The 20,740-nt window shown below is 37.5% G+C and overlaps 2 protein-coding genes across 2 annotated transcripts; one reads left to right on the top strand and one right to left on the bottom strand.

Moving 5' to 3' along the window:
• Window positions 1-2,938: 2,938 nt before the first annotated feature.
• LOC124541744 (uncharacterized protein K02A2.6-like) lies at window positions 2,939-7,461 on the bottom strand. The gene has a single exon (XM_047119688.1). The coding sequence runs from the start codon at window positions 7,277-7,279 to the stop codon at window positions 3,122-3,124; it is 4,158 nt and encodes a 1,385-aa protein (XP_046975644.1). The 5' UTR covers window positions 7,280-7,461; the 3' UTR covers window positions 2,939-3,121.
• Window positions 7,462-15,777: 8,316 nt separating this feature from the next.
• LOC124541767 (piggyBac transposable element-derived protein 4-like) lies at window positions 15,778-17,054 on the top strand. Its single transcript, XM_047119716.1, has one exon. The coding sequence runs from the start codon at window positions 15,798-15,800 to the stop codon at window positions 17,037-17,039; it is 1,242 nt and encodes a 413-aa protein (XP_046975672.1). The 5' UTR covers window positions 15,778-15,797; the 3' UTR covers window positions 17,040-17,054.
• Window positions 17,055-20,740: the final 3,686 nt, after the last annotated feature.

A 20,740-nucleotide genomic window follows, 5' to 3' on the forward strand; every position in this document is an offset into this window, starting at 1 on the left:
CCAATGTTTTTTAGTCTTAATGTTTGAGTCCAATCGTTTCTTATTGTAATACAGAAAGCCTAAAATGTTTAATTACAATTCTATTAAATAGAAAATTGTTTAGATAACTGACCTAGCTATGCACTTGGTTCAGGCTCGTGTGTCGTTGTATAAATCTATTTCAAGAACTAATAGAAATAACTATGCAATAAAATATCAATAATAATAATTAATACCTGAGATTTTTTTTTCTTCGTTACTTTCTTTTGAGTCCAAAACAGAGTCGTGGTAGAGTCAATTTCAGGTCATCACGAGCTTCATGTGATGATGATGTAAGCTATGTGCAGCTCAAGTGTGACGGCAACTTATGTATAACGGAGCAAGCATGTCCGAGCCCGTTTTTAAAAAACATGACGTCAGCATAGCTGACATCTCGAGTGTCAGAGTTTCGATCTTTATCCATACTCGGAGGTTTGAAATAAAACTCAGGGAATATTCTTCTCTGCTTTATTCCAATATGAGACGGTCCGATCGCTCCAACGGTGCGACCCAGTCTGTCGATACCGGCGGGCGCTTGATCTTTTATAACAAGAATAGGTGGGTAGACTTATTCACTCAACATAACAGCTGTTTACCAATACTAAAATATTTCAGACTAGTTTAACATTTCAAAATTCACTAAAAATTATACATTTAACAATCAAACAGTTTTAAATTATTAAAATAATAATTTCTGGATACGTGTTTGTCTTAAATTCGTGGTTTCGCGCCGACATGTATTTTAACATGCAAAATATGTCTTGAGCACAAAGTTCATTCAAAGCACACTAGTTGTTGAATAGGCAGGTTAGAGTATTCTCTCTGTACAATGTGATGACTGCGTTGCTTAACAGGGTTGTAAGCACGCCTTCTTAATATGGGTTAATCGACGAAGTGAGGAACATACACTTCGATTGGGTGCTATTAGAAGAAAACAAAATTAACAAGTGATGGTAGTACTCTTAAATATAGGACAGGAAAAGATCTATCCAATGGAAACTCTCTTTTACAACCGAAGTCAACGGTTTTGCTTAAGCTTTTAGAAGCGGGAAAGAAGCGGACAAATGATAACTTTTAAGTACCAGACCACATACACAGTGAGTAAAACACAGGCTGTTCAATGTTTCAATTTGTGTGGAATTTTAAAGAGAAATGTGTTGATGAATTCTTAAAAAAAGTTCAGATACCTGCATCACTAATAGCAAAATTTGAAGAAGAAACAAGGGGACAAGCCAATAAGTCTTTGGTAGCTGCGATATAGGAAGAATAACTGCATCTAAAGGATTCCAGGTTAGCAGCTTTAAGAATGATGGTACACTCGTATCTCTCATATTAGATACTTCAGCTATGAATAAGGATGAAACGATACGAGTAAACACAAGTAATTACTCGTTACCAAGTACTTTTGGCACCGATACTTAAGTAGTATCGTAAAGCAAGTACTAGTATCGGTACAGTAATAGTAAAATACACCGCTCGCTGGCCACTGCCATCTCACTGCACACTAAGGAACATCAAAAACTCATGCGCACAATATTTTTACGGTAATAAAAGAGGAAATAACAAAAACTGTGGAGAAAAATCGAAATAAATGGTCTAATTGCTGGCTCCCCAATATTTGAAAACGGTTTAGAAATTAAATGCCCCAAGAATGTGTAAACATATAACATTTACATTTAAAACTGTGAAACCACTGAAATATACAATACTCAAATGCAACTTCAAATGTATTTGACAAGATAAACTGTGTTTTTTTTTTTTAACCATTATTATATAAGAGCGTTGAACTATACTATAAAAGTCTTGATTTTCATTTGTTTTATTAAACGCCGAATAATTTTGTTAATTAAAGTTTGGCATAATCACACCATTGCATGACTCAAGTTCGTTCCTTAAAGCTACCACCTTTTGCCACCGTTGCTGTTTTGTTACCAAGAATTACCATACCGTGGGGACCACCCAGTGATGGTACCCAGCCGATTGTGGTACATATCATTCTATCTTGATGGAGTTATTGCATAATCATCTGACAGGCGCTATTTCGAATGCCAAGTGACAAGATATTTGGAAACAATTATTGTTCACAGTATCAATCTTTCAATCGTTTGAGTAATAATAAATTGTCATAACTGACTGAAAGGTACACATGTTGAACTGCCATTATTATTCTGTGGTGTAACCCTAAAAATACCACTATCAACCACTATTTAAACAAATGAACAATACTGCGACTAAATTGTTTCAGGTGTATTAGAAAAAACTGTGACCAAAATCACCAAATAGGGAGAGCCAGCCAGCACGTCAACTAAGGTTTCAACACCACGTAAAAGAGGTCCCTGGCTTTATAGAATCGAACTGGATAAAAACAAGGCAAAAAAAATCATGTATTTTATTCTGTAAAAAAGGAATACTACTGTAACAAAATTATTACATGAAATGAAAACTGAAGTAGATTTTAAAGGAAGTTGTACCACTTTGTAGAATTATGAAAAAGATGGGGTTTTATTCCAAAAAATGTAGATCAAAACGAAATGTCTTAATGGAGCGACGCGATATTGTCGCCCGGAGTTATCGATTCTTGGATTATTTGGACGAGACATATATACACGCCACATACTGCGCTGGAAAATGCTGGCAAAGCGAAGAAGGTGTTTTTTCGTCAGACTCCAAAGAGTCACGATGGATTATCATCCACGCGGATGGTGCTATGGGTTTCATACCTGATGCAGATCCCAATCACAAGCGGCCGACTATCATGATGACATGAACCAAACAAACTTTGACAAGTATCTTAGTGAAAAACTAATACGAAATCTGCCTGCACAATCAATTGTGCTGATTGATAATGCCTCTTATACAGTACAGGTCAATAAAGCTTCAACTATGTTGTTAGATACGCAAGATAAGGTATGGACAAATGAAACGATCGCTAGCTAACAACGCACTGCTTTTATTCGACGACCGTCACAATATATACGGGTGGTCGCAGCCACGCCTAAACTATATATCTATACGTAGGTATAGGTACCTATGTAACATTCCTCCCCCTTTAAAAAAAAACAATACATAATTTAAAAATATTCAATTTCTTAACCTAGTGCAACTATGGGTCTAGACGTGACTCACGTTCATTTTCTGCTTCGTGAAATTCGTCATCAGAGCTTGGGAAAGTCTCGGGCTCGTAGAACTCCACCCTCTTTCCCTTGTTTAACCGTCGTGACTTAATTTCCGGAGATGAATCGTGTAGTGACGCTTCAAGGGGTGTGACTCCATTCTGATTTTCGAAAGGACTAGACGTAGAAAGCCTGGGTGAAGAGGCGCGTGACGATATCGTTGCCTGTGGTGGAGACATCTGTACCTGTGCCGGCGATGCGACCGGCTGAGTTTGTGTCTGCGTAGACAGGTCAGGCATGCTTGTATGTGTGAGTTGCACGCTATCCCAATGATTGTTGCAGATTCCTTTATACAACATTAGCTGATTTATATGTTTTTTATAACACGATAAAGTCTCTATATCCTTAACTAAGTATACAACTTTGCCTAAACGTTTTATAACTATACCCTTACACCACGTAAAATTCTTATTATTAATATTTTTTTTGTATAACACAATATCATTTATTGTAAAGTTATTTGTTTTTAATTTTAACTGAGCATCACTTTGCGAACACTGTTGATTTTTTAAGAGGTCGGATATGAGCGGTGACGAAGGTATGGACCACTTCGGATTTAATAAATCCAAACGCGATCTTATTTTGTGACCGAAAACCATTTCCGCAGGAGATAAGCCCGTGGTAGTGTGAACGGAATTTCGATAGTCCATTAAATATTTTAACAATTTTAATTTAGAGTCCTTCATAGTCTGGGTCGATAACAAACATGACTTTAAACCTCTTTTCACTATCTTCACGAAGCTTTCAGCTTGTCCGTTACTAGGCGGGTGATACATCGGAGACGTGAGGTGCGTTATACTGTTCGAACTACAAAATAATTCAAACTCGCGTGAACAAAAAGCCGTGCCATTATCACTAACGATGATACTCGGAAGTCCAAATCTCGATATAAAATCACAGATTTTTAATATCACTGCCGTTGAGGTAGTGCTCGTTTTCATGTCATAAACTTCAACCCATTTAGTGTGCGCGTCGACTATAACTAAATAAACCCAACCCTTAATCGGACCAAGATAGTCAATATGTAACCGATGGAAGGGGTATACGGGAAATTTCCAGTGAGCGGGCGGTGCGCGCGGGGGCGAGGGGCGCATCTGGATACAAACCTCACAGGACCCTATTAACGTCTCAATAGCTTTATCAATTCCTGGAAACCAAAACCTAGACCTAGCTTCCGCTTTAGTTTTAACTATCCCTAAATGAGACGAATGTAATTCGTTTAAAATTGTTTCATACAAACTACACGGTAATACTACTTTGTGTCCCCTCATAACACAACCACTCTCATATGACAATTGTGACTTACACAAATGATATGGTTTTAATTTACTGTCACTTAATTTCCGTGGCCAACCGTTTATAATATAATTTATAACCCTTTTAAGTACGTCATCGTCTTTTGTTTCCATGCGTAACTTATCCAAGGTCACGGGCATACTGTCATCTGTTACGAAGTAAACATAAGTAGCTCTGTCGCAGGATTCGTCTTCGCCGCACTCTTCACTCATTTGCGCCAGCGATGAGTCAGGGAGACTCGCGCGAGATAAATAGTCGGCGCTGTTATCAGAACTACGAATGTATTCAATTTTATAATTATAGCCGCTTAGGAATAACGCATACCTTTGTAACCGATTAGCTGACATTTCGGGCACTCCCTTATATGGACCGAAAATAGACAATAACGGCTTGTGGTCAGTCCTCAATATAAATGGTAGGGATCTGCCATATAAATACTGATGGAAACGCCGCACGCCATATATAATAGCAGTAGCTTCCTTCTGTATTTGAGAATATCGTTTCTCGGCGGAGCTTAAGGTACGCGATGCAAAAGATATGGGCCTTTCTACGTTATCCGAACCTATTTGTGATAATATTGCTCCCAATCCATTTGGAGAAGCATCTACAGTCAGAATAAGTTTAGCCTGTGGATCGAAATGTGCTAGAACTTGTTCTGAGGTCATTAATTTTTTAATTGTTTCAAATGCCCTATCATGTATTTTAGTCCAGTTCCAGGTACAGCCTTTTTTTAATAAATCGTATAAAGGACATAAAATAGACGAAATATTTGGAACAAAATTCCTATAGTAATTAATTAACCCTAAAAATGACTGCAACTGATTAACATTAGTAGGTACCGGCGCTTCTATCATAGCCTTTATTTTTTCTGGGGCCTTTTTAAGACCGTCTTTTGAAATTATAAATCCTAAATAAGTAACTTCATCTTGGAAAAAAGTACATTTTTCCTTTTGTAATGTCAATCCTGCATTCTGTAACCTACTAAGAACAACATGTAACCTTTCTAAGTGTTCAGCTTTATCCCTGCCCGTGATCAAAATATCGTCAAGTAAGCACAGAACACCCTCAATACCCGATAATACTCCCTCAATTGCCCGCTGGAATATAGCAGGCGCGCTCGCTAAACCAAATACTAAACGGGTAAATCTATATAACCCGCGACTTGTGTTTATACATGTTAAGTTCTTAGATTCGTCGTCTAGAGTAAATTGGTTATACGCCATAGATAAATCGAGTTTGCTAAACTGCGCACCGCCGTGTATTTTAGAAAATAGTTCATTAGTCGTGGGAAGCGGGTATTGTTCCACGAGCAATTGTTTATTTATACTTACGGAATAATCGGCACATAACCGGACCGACCCGTCCCGTTTTAAAACCGGAACGATTGGGGAAGCGTATTCCGAATATTCCACAGGTTCTAAAATACCTAAACTGACTAATCTATCAATTTCCTTTATAACTTTGTCGCGTAGTGCAAATGCTATCGGACGTGCTTTAAAGAAAACCGGTTTTACGTTATCTCTCAACGATAATTTAATTTTGTACTTATTAAAGGTTCCCAACTTGTCCGAGAAAAGACTTGAATATTTTTGTTGTAAATCTGTAATAAATGACTCATTCTCTATACTATGATAATTAACGGGAACTAATTGCAAATTGAATTTTGATATAAAATTTCTACCGAGTAGGGGCGGGCCTCCGCTCCGAACCACGTATATTGCTATGATGTGCGTTTGACTCGCATAGGTAACGGGCACATGTATAATCCCTACACAAAAAATATTTTTACCGTTATACGTCCTAAGTTGTTTCTGTGTAGTTGATAATGGCACGTCTTTAAAATTATTTTTATAATAAGACTCTGATATTACCGTTACCGCAGAACCACTATCTATTTCAAACTTATACGGAACATTAAATATTTTAATAGTTTCTACCATGGGCTCACCCCTAACAGAACGGATAAAATACAGGTTACCGTCGTCATCGTCGTCCTCACCCTGGTCACCGCTATCCACCTCTACGTAGTTTACTTTAGAACACATTCTACGTAAGTGGCCTTTCATGTGACACTTTTTACACTGGTAATTCGCGTATTTACACTCGGACGATTTATGATTTGTATAACCGCACACCTTGCACTTATCTTTCGCAACACCACGCTTTTTTTCACCTTGAGACATTTTGTATAGCTGCGTATCGGGCCCTGGAAGGCCTGCCGCCATCGCCACGACGCCGCTGCTAGTCGCGCTGGCCGCAGCGGCCGCCTGTGCGCAGCTTAAATTCTCTGCCAACTCGACAGCCCTTGCTAGTGTGAGGTTTGTTAAATCTTGCGAGTAAAGCTTCTCCTTTTCGATTCCTGACCGCATGCCTATTATGAACCTGTCTCGAAGCGCTTCCTCGACGTTTAAGAAGCCACAATGTGCCGTCAGTCCTCTCAGTCTCGCAGCCCATTGAGAGTGTGTTTCGCCAGGTAGCTGTGAGGCTGTATAGAAAGCATGCCTTTCCCCAAACCCCACTCGCTTAGGGATGAAGTGACTGTCCAATGACTTAATGACGTCCTCGTATGGTACATCCTCGATGTCCTTAGGTAACACCAGGTCCGACGCCAGCTTATATGTCCCCTCGCTGAGTGCGCTGAGAAGGATCGCCTTCCTCTTCCTGCCCGTTGCATCTGTTTGTTCGTTGATATCATTAGCAACGAAATACTGTAAAATACGCCCTTTATATGTTCTCCACGTATTTATATTGTGGTCAAAACCATTTAAAATGCCGAAATGTGCACCTGACATTTTTACTTTTTAAAATGTGGGTAATTTTCGTCGCCACTGTTAGATACGCAAGATAAGGTATGGACAAATGAAACGATCGCTAGCTAACAACGCACTGCTTTTATTCGACGACCGTCACAATATATACGGGTGGTCGCAGCCACGCCTAAACTATATATCTATACGTAGGTATAGGTACCTATGTAACATATGTCAAGCACAAAGACTGAAATGCAAAACTGGATTCCCAGTAAAGATCACTCATACTTACTAACCATTATAAAAGCCCAGTTATTTGAAATTATAAAAGAACACAGACAGCCGCCTGTTTATGAGGCTGATAGGTTGTTGAAAAAGCAAGGGCATTAAGTGCGATTTAAATCCCATAGAACTCATATGGAGTGTCTTAAAAAGACGAATAGCTGAAAAAACGTGGGAGAAGAGGCAAATATGATCGTCCAAATCACCGAGGAAGATTATGCAACGACCGAACCAGAATGGAGAAAATAATGTAAGCATGTGAAAAAAGAAAATAAGAAAAATCTTACGCCGATGGTCCTGTAATCGATAACGAGACAGACAGATTTATAATTGAAGTGGGAGGCGAAAGCGATAATTCTCACGACGAGGACGACGATATAGGCGATGAAGATAACGATCTTTTGGGTATTAGTCCGTTGAATGAACACAATTACCACAAATCGAATGTACGACTTTTGTCCGACCATAATTGTGCCCGATGACTGTTACACTTATAACTGGAGCAGAAACAGACAGACTTCCCACGGTCGACGTGAGATATTTACTCGAACGTCAGGACCAACTCTTGACGTTAATGTCCGGACTCGACCGACAGACGTTTCAAATTGACAAGATATTCGACGTTGACTTTATTGATGTTTTGTGCACAGAGACCAATCGGTACGCAGAACAGAAGATAGCTTTGCTGCGAGAGCAGAATCAGCTATCTACTCACTCTCGGTTCAACCGGTGGTCTCCTACCGACCAAAACGTAATGATCACATTTTTAACAATAAATCCTACAGGGCCTGTATCCTTTACCGGAGAAAGAGGATTACTTCACATTTAACAGGTTTAGAACACTGCAATATTTTTCAAAAAATATGTCATATAACAGATTTCTATTGTTAAAAATAATGATTCATTATGTCGACACGCAGTTAAGATCATTTAAAAAAACGTTATATACAGGGTTATTTGTAAAACATTAACAACCTCGCAGGGGTAGATTGAGAACATCATAACAACAACTTTTGTTTTATGACTTTATGAAAAAAAAAACAGTTTTAACGCTTTGATGCGCCATCGCAGTCTTACGCTTTGATGTGCCCGCGCAACGTGTTCTTATTGCTAATTTCAGTTTTCAGTCCGTTGATTTCAGTTAATAAGTTCACTATGCCATATTCCAATATCGAATATACTGAAATGGTTCGCATTTTAGCAAAATGCGATGACAACGTTTCAGAAGCATGTCGTCAATATGCGATTAAATTTCCAAATGTGGCTACTCCAAGCCGCGTGACAATGCTAGCTGCCACACAGCGATTACGCGATTACGGCCAATTCCGTTCTCCTTTAAGAGACAGTGGTCGTCCGCCAAGGCGCACAGTTCAAGAGGAAGAAGACATCCTGGAGTTCTTCGAAGCCAATCCAGCAGCGAGCACCAACGACGCAGCCCGGCGGTTTAATGTATCGCAATACTTCGCATGGAGCGTTGTACACAATGAAGGGAAATATCCTTTTCACCTTATTCGCGTCCAAGAATTAAAAGAACCCGATAAACCCGCGCGAGTTGCTTTTTGTAACTGGGTGCTAAACGAGAGGCCAACTATTTTATGGATTGACGAAGCAACATTTGGCAGAGTCGGTTTGTTCAATTCTCGCAATGAGCCTTTGTGGTGCCATGAAAATCCACACGAGACTAGACCTCATCATTTTCAACACTGATTTAGCGTCAATGTGTGGGCAGGAATTGTAAATTCCACTTTACTAGGCCCTCTGTTTTTGGAGCGACTCAATGGAGAAACATACCTGCGTTTTCTCACTGAAACACTACCAGATTTAGAGGAAGATTTACCCCTCGCTGATTTACGTGTTATGTATTATCAACATGACGGAGCGCCAGCGCATAATGCTCGCGAAGTCCGGAATTATTTAAATTTAAACAACAATTTTCCTGGTCGATGGATTGGGCGCGGCGGACCTCGTGCCTGGCCCGCTAGGTCGCCGGATATCACGCCATTAGATTTTTATTGATGGGGACACGTCAAAACATTGGTGTATAGTGGACGTGAAATCACAAGCCGTGAAATGTTAGTGGAGAAAATCACTTGGGCTTTCGACCAGATTAAGTCAAACTCACAAGTGCTATCGAGAGTGAATGAACAATTAATTTTTAGGTGTGGATTATGTGTAGGTTGTGAAGGTGATTACATAGAACAATATGTGCGGGACACACACAGAACCACCATAGAATAAAATTTAAATTAAAATAAACATCATTGCATGGGTTCACCCATACATTAACATAATTTCATTGTACGTTTCACATTCCTAAGCAAATATAAATGTAAGCATTGTTATAATTGAGTCAGTATCAATAAAGCGTTCAAACAGACAAGTCGTTCTCATTACCTAAACGCGATACTCACAAACTAGCTGGTCTCCATAAAACTATCAATTCTAAATGGTGTGTGGTTCCAAACTTATACAATCATTTTATTATGTTTTTGTTTTATTTTTAATTTGTTAAAACAAAATCAATGAGCTAAAACTTAAGTTTGTCTTTTAACTTGAGAAGAATCTTTATACCCAGATCCTAATTCCATCATGAAATCAGTTTAACAGAGTTAAGATCATATTTTTTAAGTTAATTGTATAATTCATATTTGCAATTTTTTTGTAAATGAAGCAGTCAGAATAATAAAAATATTGGCCTTAGGTTTTTTTTGTATAAAGTTTGTTCATAATAAATTGTAAAAAAAAAAAACAATTGAATGTAAAATTTAACATGAATGTAACAATATTAAGCATAAAAATTAAAGCTTATTAAATAAGATCTATTTTTTTGTTTAAAAAATTATTTAAGTTCTTAATTTATTATACCAAAATATTATTATAACAAATTAGATGAAGAAAGGAATAAAAGATATTGAGTCATATTAATACAGTTACTATTTGCGCTGTAGCTTGGTGCGGGTGACATTTGCCTGTATGACGTTGATATCTGTCAGTACCATATGACTAGTGATGTTGCGTAATTCATTTTTATCACTAACGATACTCGCAGTATAAATAATATAGTACTTATATAATTAAAATCGGGTTTATGATTTATTTTCGTAACAACATTTTTGCTCAATTCAATTCAATTCTTTGGTTAATGGACACTGGACCAATGGGAGACAGTATTGTTCAGTGATGAAAGCCGAATGTCTTTAGTAGGCTCTGAAGGACGACGTAACGTCCTGCGAAGGCCAGGAGAACGCTACTCTCAGTGTTGCATTCGAGAAACAGTCCGATTTGGTGGAGACTCTGCAATGTTTTGGGGAGGTATTTCTTTGCCGGGACGCACAGAGCTGGTTTTTTTTCGGTAATCGTGCTGTTAATGCTGAAACTTACATAACGGACATTCTGGAGCCTCATGTGATGCCTTACGCTCGATATATTGGAGATAATTTCCAACTTATGCACGACAACGCACGACCTCACGTCGCTAGAATTGTTAAAGACTATCTCAGGGATGTCGAAATTCCAGTTATTCAGTGGCCAGCCAATAGTCCGGACTTAAATCTGATAGAGCACCTAAAACGTACGGTTCGAGCACGGAATCCAATTCCAGAAACCCTGAATCAACTGGAAGCTGCCCTAACTGAAGAATGGCAACGGACCCCACAGGAAGACATTAAAAAGCTAATCAGGTCACTTAATAGGCGTATGCAGGCAGTGATTAGGTCAAGAGGAGGAAACACTCCCTATTAAAGTAAGACTTACCTAGGCACCCAAATTTAAAAACAAACGACATAATCGTTTTGTACACAAAAAAATAAAATTACGTAAAATTTTGTTTTTATATAATGGCGCCGAAAAAACCTCAGGTGTATGGAAGTGTTTTGAGAATGTAAACGACGATAAAATAACGTGCAAAAACTGTGACTCCGTATTTAAAGATTTCAAAAACACAACTAATTTGTTAAAGCACCTAAAAAAATCTCATCCTATTATTTACTCGACTCAGATTGAAAATTCTACAACTATTCCCCCCGCTCAAAGTGATTCCGATTTATTAAGTGTAGCTTCTGGTTCTGAAGATCAAACGTCAGTCAACGAGGACAAGAACTCTAATCTATTCCAGTCAATGGAAGATGGCGAAACACCACCAGTACCACCACCACGTAAACGGCAACTTCAGATGACTTTTCCGTCTAAGCAAGCTATGAAGGTGAACTCTAAAAATGTGGATAAAGCGTTACTAAGAATGGTGTGTGTTGAAAAATTAATTCCGGAGTAATATTCTTTGGCAAGAAAGGCTACGCAAGAGATGCTTAAAGTAACAGATTACATTGCTTTGACAACAGACTTGTGGACCTCCGATAGCAGCAAAAGTTACATGACCCTGACGATTCATTTCATTTATGACGGTAAATTTAAAACTTTAACGTTATCTACCGGGGAAATTAAGGATACCCATACATCAGAAAATTTAGCTCGAGAAATGAAAGTTTAGTTTGTACACTGGCCAAGGGATGGAGTAAATTTTCGTTCAAAAGTGTATTTGAATATTAAATAATTAGGTAACAATATAAACTTCTGAACTAAATTATTATACTTAGCAAATTACTCATAATTTTATCAAAAAATAAGTAATGTAGCTAATAAATGAAGATCTATCTCTTATAACACAGTTTTCTTTTATTACGTAGAACATAGATGTAACATTTCTGAAAGCTAAATCAATTCACTTTAACAATTTATTTTAAGTATTTTGACACTGACGTTTTTCTGTGCTTACTGGTCAGACGTTGATACTTGTGATTTGATTTGTTTTTCCTTTTTATTACGACTAGGCTATTTCCTCCTTGAATTGATACCTGCTACAACTATTGACTCACGCATACTTCAGGACTCCGATTATCTACTCTCTGCATTTAGTATAGAGATCATTTAGTTCTGCAATGGCGGTAGATAAGGTTTGCTGTGTTCCAAGATGCGCTAAACGCCGTAAGTATCCAATTATTCGCTTTTATATAGGTATCCTTAAATTTATCTAAAACGCACGTCTTTGCGTAATTGCTATGCTTAGAGCGTCTGAAGATGGATTTCTAAGTGGTTGGCGTTGTCGTAAGACGTTATAGCATATTATGTAGTTTAATAGTCAGGGATGAGGCAGGCATAATTTTAATATGTGGTAACTTTTGCTGCCGGTGGGACAGCAATAGCATTTAAAAGAACAATTATATATAAAATTGAAATCTTGTAGATATATCGTGTTGACTAGACAAAATGTTAGTAAATATGTCAAATAATATATGTTCCTTGTTTCAACCGTTAAGTAAGAAATTTCTCTCGATGTATTTATTTGTTTTATAGGTGAAGATGGTGTTATACTTCACAAATTCCCTAATCCTAAGAATTCACAACGTTTTCAAACTTGGGTACAAGCATTGGAAGGAAACTCACATTCCTTAGATGATATGTATGTGTTTACATACAGAAGAGTGTGTCAGATACATTTTGAATCCAAGTATTGGACCAGGAGTAAAATGTTGAGTAACATTGCTGTACCAACTTTGCATATAACAGGTCAGTTATTATTTTATTTGCTGACATTGATACCAACATGACACAATAGGGTGGTGTCTAATTGATCATCAATTTCTCTTGCTCGCTTGATGCCTTCACTTCGTTACGGCAGACGGAGGCTGATCCCCCTCCGCGCCTCCGGTTTTATAAAAACACTCAAGGAGTGTCACAAACAAGATTTACATTGCTGGCAACAATTTTTACTATGCTGCAATTCAGGGAATGTAAAAAAGATAGCAAGGGGAGACGATTTACTAAAGCTAAGAAAATTATGGCACTGCATTTTTATAAACGGGGGCCAAAAGTTTATAGAATGCTGCAAAAAATATTTGTGCTGCCATCTTCATTCACTTTAAACAAAATGGTATCAAAAGCCAATATAAAATCTGGATTAAATGAAAATATTTTTCAACAGTTAAAGAAACAAGCATCACGGATGAAACCAAGCCACAAATTTGGACACATTAATTTTTGATGAGATGGCCCTAACACCTCACCTGGATTACAGCAGGCGAAATGATAAAATTACAGGATTAGTGAATAATGGCGAAGTCGTTAGTAAAGAACTAACTGATCTTGTATTAGTATTTATGATTAGAGGAATATTGAAAAACTACAAACAGCCATTGTCCTATTCATTTTGTGCCGGCAGTACAAAAAAAGTTGAATTATCATCGATGATTAAGAAAATTAAATGAAATTTGCTTTAAAGTTCTGGCTACTGTTTCTGACCAAGGAACTTCAAATGTAAGCGCTATCAACTATTTAATAAAAGAAAAAAAAACAGGAATATGCAAAGCTGGCAAAGAAGCAAAACATGGAGTTTTTGAGGTGGACAATGAAGAAGTGGTTCCTTTATTTGATGTTCCACATTTAATAAAAGGTATCAGGAATTAGGACAAAGATTTTTCCTATACAATAGATGGCATTAAAAAAAAACAGCAAAGTGGGACCACATTGTGAAAATTTTTGAAATAACTCAACATATAAGGGAGTAAGATTAATTAAAAAGTTAAGTGAAAACACTGTGATCCTGAAAAAGTGCCCAAAATGAAGGTTAAATACGCCAGTCAAGTTTTTAGGCACAGTGTAGGGATAAATATGGGATTTTTAGCTGGTGAGTATAATAATTACGGTTAGATTTGTAGTTTCATTTATATGATAAGATTAGAGAAGTTGCTATAGTTTTCCCTTAAATTGAGATGGAAAACAAAATTAAGAGGGATCTCATAAAAAAAATTAAAATAGAAATTTTATTGTAATGCAAAAACCGTTGTTTTTTATCCACAGTAGTTTAAAATAATTAATGTTTCATTAATAATAATGATTCAATAATTTTTGAATAGTAGAGTAGGCTCTACTATGTTTTTTAATTTTTTTACACTTGATATTGAATTAAATATATTATATTTCTATTACAGATCAGGGCTTACTGCCAAGTGAATGCAAAGATACAGCTGACATTCTATTATTTTTTGATGAATTATTTGACTCTATGAATGGTAGCTGTAGTATCTCTTCTAAAAGAAGTGGAAAACCACTCCTTTTGTCAGTGAAACCCAGATCAGAGCACCACGAAATTTGGAAAAAATCAAAAGTGGTCCTAAATTCAATGAAGTTTGTCTCCAAAAAAGGTGAAGTTACCATTGTCCCAACTATAAGTAACTGGATACGTACAATTGAAAATATCCACTCAAACGTCCGGGCGACTATAGTCGCTCAAAAATTTTTACGGTTGAACGTTAGGGCGGCTATGGCAGCCCAACAGACTTGTTAATTTTTAAGTCGTTTTTCTTTATGTTATCGTTGAAATAGCTTTTTTTTCGACACTATACGTATCTATGATAAAAAACGTGTACTGTTTCATTCATCAGAAGTCCGTGGCTACTCAGTTATTTTTTAGTTAAGTTATTTTTACAGAACGGTGTCCCTCTGATGCAGCTCTTATTATACCCGGTATGTTTTTTCTGTCTATTTGAGTCATGGTAAGAATAATTTTGCGTGAAAAATCTGTTTGTTTCAGTCAACAAAGCTGGAAGAAAGAGACTGGACCTAACAGCAAATGTCAAAAAGCAAATGTTTTTCAGAATCTGATTCTGACTGCTAATTAACTAACTTTTACCAATCAAAAGTCAGAATCAGATTCTGATCAATTCTTATTGTTTTTAGTTCAATTAAATTTCTTTTGTACAGAAATCGGTGCAGAAGTTGTCGTTGCCGCGGCATCCACTTCCAGCCCTTGTAGTTCTGGTCCCCCAGCAATTTGTTAGTATTGATAGCCGGTGTTTATTCATACTAGTATCAGTAAGGGTGATGGGTTTTATATACAAAGTTTATTTCAGGTGTCAATGATCACAGTTATGCAACTGACATGGATGAGTGGTTGCGACTGCTGACTTCTATGACAGTGACAATGATGACAACCTAAATATTGATGACTTGGACAGTGATATCCTCCCGATTAGATTGGAGCGTAACGCTGCGGTTGAACCCGCATGCGTTAATGACTTAACTGCTTTTCAGACCAAAGTTTTACAGGCGGAAGATGACGCTAATGATCGAGCTGTACGTGACATTATGCCCGATGACAGTTACACTTTTAACTGGAGTAAAGACAGACAGACTTTCCACGGTCAGCGTGAGATATTTACTGGAACGTCAGGACCAAATTTTTGACGTTAATGTCCAGACTCGACCGACTGACATTTTCGAAAAGATGTTCGACGTCGACTTTATCGATGTTATTTGCACAGAGACCAATCGGTACGCAGAGCAGAAGATAGCTTTGCTGCGAGAGCAGAATCAGCTATCCACTCACTCTCGGTTCAACCGGTGGTCTCCTACCGACAGAAACGAAATGATCACATTTTTAACAATACAAATCCTACAGGGCCTCTTTCCTTTACCGGAAGAAGAGGCATATTTTAGATTTAACGGGTTTGGAACATTCCAATATTTTTCAAAAATAATGTCTTATAACAGATTTCTATTGTTAAAAACAATGATTCACTTTGCCGACACGCAGACATTACAGGACAAGACTAAACTATGTAAGATACGACCCATACTTGATTATTTTAACAAAAAGTTTTCGACTCTGTACATGCCTTCGCAAGTGATAGCCATTGACGAATCACTCCTCAAATGGCACGGCAGGCTGAGTTTCGCCCAAAAGATAAAGTCCAAGGCCGCAAAAGTGGGTGTGAAAACATATGAGCTGTGTGATTCGGCTAGTGGCTATCTCTGGGCGTTTTTTGTGTACACAGGCAAAGACACAGAAGTGACTGCTGACAATACAGACGGACAGGTGGACCAACCAGACGACGAACAGCCGATTGACAGACCTGATAATGACGAGACGAATAACAGTCTACCGACGTGTTTTTACAATGACCGACCTACAACGGCTACTGCCAAGATTGTGTACGACTTGATCGAGCCCCTGCTTCACCGTGGACATACATTAGTAATGGACAATTTTTATAATAGTCCTTTACTATTGCGATGTCTTAAAAATCAAAAGACAGACTGTTTTGGAACACTTAGACTCAATCGTGAATTCCTTCCTGACGCAGTGAGACACCTAAAAAAGACAGAATTGCGACAAGGTGAAGTAGTGGCCACGTACTGTTCTGATTTGTCCGTTTTGGTATGGCGAGATGCTAACATTGTGAGCTTGATCTCAACATATCATAACCTTCAAATTGAGACTACAGACAAATACAACAGACTGACTTATAAACCAAGCATAGTACTCGACTACAACAAGACCATGGGAGGAATAGACAGGAAAGATCAATTTCTGTCTGCTCAGCCCGTGGAACGTGTGAGGAACAGAGTTTGGTACAAAAAACTCTTCCGTAGACTGTACAATGTTGCAATTTTCAATTGCTTTGTGATATTTTCCAGTGTTCACCGGAACCACAGCTTTTGGACGTCATGTGGCTTTCAAAATTGATGTTTTTTACAGACATATGCCAACACTTAAATACGTTAAATGTGAAGCTTCAAGGCACAAACAAAACAATAATCGTCATGATCGATCTCATTCGCGCCTTTGAGGCTAAACTGCAAGTTTTCAGAAACGATATTATCGCAAAAAACTACAAGTATTTTCCATACTTGAAAAAATATATCAATGAATCTGATATACATGAGACAACAAATGCAGAAAACATTACTGAGGAATTTATCTCTGTGATTGATTCTTCAATTAAGGAATTTTCAACAAGATTTTTTCAGTTCAAAGAATTATCAGAAACGGTCAAGTTTATTATGTACCCAGATGTAACGACCTTTCATACACTGAACTTCTCCCAGTTCGATTGGTTGGAAATTGAAGATTTTGAAATGCAGCTGATTGATTTCCAATCTAGTTCAATTTGGATACAAAAATTCATAGACATGAGAAAAGAATTAGAGTTAATTGAAACAGAAAGATTGACCAGTAATATAAGTAAAGATGCCAATACCTAATAAAATTTTAGAAACCTGGAATGCGTTGCCAGAAACATTTAATTGTTTGAAGAAGCTGGCTCACGCTATTCTAACTGTATTTTCATCAACATATGCCTGCGAGTCATTGTTTTCAGAGATGAATAACATCAAAGACTCTGTTAGAAATAGACTGACTGATGAATCAAGTTCAGCATGCATTCTGCTAAAAGTAACATCGTACAACCCCAATATAAGTCAATTATCGTCCAATCTGCAACAACAGAAGTCGCACTAATTTTTAATTGCTCTTGTAATTGTATTTTTGGTAAATATAGAGCTTTGAGTTGATATTGTTTTTTACATTATTTTTCCACTGATCACAAAGTCAAGAATATTTGATGGCACGGCTGCGACGTCATTAAATATTATTCCAGAAAATTTGCACGTATACGCATAAAGGTTCGCCATCCTTGTTTGATGCTACCCCTTATATAGGCAAGGGAACCAAAGCAAAGTCCGCAGCAGACTACGTCACAAAATTAGCAGATAGCATCAAAGGATCTGGTCGAAACATAACCTTTGATAATTGGTTTACGTCAGTGCCACTTGCTGATTTACTACTGAAGGATTACAAGCTGACTTGTATTGGAACATTGCGCAAAAACAAACGTGAGATACCGCCCTCGTTTTTGCCGAATAAGAATAAGAAACCTTTGTCTTCTCAGTTTGCATTTGATAGAGAAAAGACATTAGTATCTTTTACTCCTAAGACTAACAAGTCTGTTATACTGCTGTCTACTATGCATTACAAAGAAGAAATAAATCCATCTACAAGCAAGCCAATCATAATTGATGACTACAATGCTACGAAGGGAGGCGTCGACACTTTTGATAAAATGATGCATAATTACTCGACAGCCAGAGGCACCCGTCGCTGGCCTCACAGGTTCTTCTTTGGGATGTTAGATCAGGCAGGCATCAATATCAATGCCATGATATTGTACCTCAAGGCTAAAAATCCTAATACACCAGCTAAGAAGTATAGAAGTGGTTTCTTAAAAAATATGGCCTTGCAGTTGGTTGAGCCACATATGAAAAGACGTTTACAGTCAAATTTACCTCGCGGATTGGCTAGCACTATACGTGCTATTCTTGACATTCCAGAAGAAATTTCTGAAGGCGAACCCCCTTCAAAATTACAGAAGCAAGCCAGGTGTGTGTTGTGCCCACGTGAAATGATTTAAAAGTCAAAATTGTGTGCACAAAATGCAAGAAGCCAGTATGTCCTGAACATAGAAGGGAAATTTGTTTGAGCTGTGTTTAAATTATATTTTTAATGTTTTTGTTTGTTTAATTCTATTGAAAACTGATTGATCTCGGAAAGAAGTTCCTATTTGTTTGTTTAATTAATAAATATAAAGTTAATTCCATAAAAACTGTGTTTTATTGACTACTTGAAGGTTAGGGGTGACTGGTCACCCCAGTTACCATTCGCGTTTCAATAAAATCTGTTACAATCCCAGGGTTAAAGTACATAACAGCCAAAGAAATGTCCAAGAGAAGTCCAAGTCTGCCATCGAACCCAAGCATACTCACTAAATATTTAGCAGAAGCAAAAAAAAAGAAAAATAGAAGATTGTGAGTTATTAAATTACCAGCCTGACACTAATCTTTCTGATATACCTACAACTTCAATGCATCAGCTTGTTGTTAAATTTAAAGAAAAATGCTGTGACATATTTATAGGTAATGTTAATATAACAGATGCCACAATCACAAAAGTTGAATCTCAAACACGAAATCAATTTAAAAGCAGGCTTTGGAATGAACTAAGATACGGACGGATAACAGCCTCAAGAGCTTTTGATGTAAGTCGATGTATCTATATATATCAAGGTACCATCAAAGGTCTTAGATGGTACCTTGATATCATTAATTATGGGTGGACAGATTCCAGATACTCCAGCAATGAAAAGGGGAAGGATTTTAGAAGACTCAGTGAGACAAACTTTGAAACAAGTCTTAAATAAAAATATCAGGAAGTTTGGACTAATTTTGAGTTCTAAATACCCTATGATTGCAGGATCACCAGATGGTATCTGTCAAGACTACATAATAGAAATTAAGTGTCCCACAACTGCTAAAACTTATTTGAATTATATAAAAGGTGGAAAGCCTACTGAAAAATATTACATTCAGATACAAATACAGATGTACTTAGCTAATCTAAAAAAATGCATTTTTTGTATAGCAGATCCAAATTTTACTGAAAATAAGAAAATTTAAACGTTTTATGTCAATTTTAACACATTCAATGCCAAAAACACGGCGCCGTGGAGATGTAACTGGCCGAGTACACGGCGCCGTGTGGGGGCGGGGGGCCGCATACACGGCGCCATGTCTCGCGACTCGTTTGTTTCTATGCATTAGTACAGCTCCGGCCATTGTGATAGCAGTACGTATTTTACGTGGCCATACACTCGATATATTAAGCGTCGAAAACAACTATTGGATTTTGATTCGCGCTTTTATTTTATAAAATAGGGACGTTTGAAAATTACACTTATTTACTCTAAAATGACTGACAAACCAGGCCCTTCCAAGCGCTCTAGTAGCCGTTTAACTTCGTGTTCCCGTACTAAAAAAGCCCGTAAAATTAGTACATATAGTAGTGTGGAAGATTTTGAATATTCGAGTGAAGAAGATGCGTTTTCTCAATGTTGTGATGAAGACGATGTGAGCCGTGGAGAAGAAGGTAGCGATAACAGTGATGATAGTATTTTTGAAACTAGGCGCCGTAATCGAAGAGACAAACTTTAGCCGCCAGAATGTCAGAAGAGTTCAGAGCAAGTACACAATTTATTATTATGTGATAGAGAAGAACGCAATAAAGAGAAACTTACTCAAGAAGTATCTCCAGATTACCAAATGGCTACCTCCCCTTCTATCTTAGAAGTTTATGGAGAACTACCTCACATACCTGACAATTTACTGAATACTTCAGCATCTCCATCTGTATCCATGTTAATGTCCGATGCCCTTTCGTTTAATTTTCCTTGTGAAGATTTGCCACAAAGGTTACCATTAAACGAAAATGCACATTCGTCATTATTCTCGCAATCTACAGTTGTAAGACCAGACGAAGTACCATCTGGAAGTGGAGCTACATCTCTTTGGAGTACAGATGGGAGGATGAATATCATAGAGTTCACCAAAACCCAA

The sequence above is a fragment of the Vanessa cardui genome, chromosome 28 (assembly GCF_905220365.1).
Source record: "Vanessa cardui chromosome 28, ilVanCard2.1, whole genome shotgun sequence".
NCBI lineage: Eukaryota > Metazoa > Arthropoda > Insecta > Lepidoptera > Nymphalidae > Vanessa > Vanessa cardui.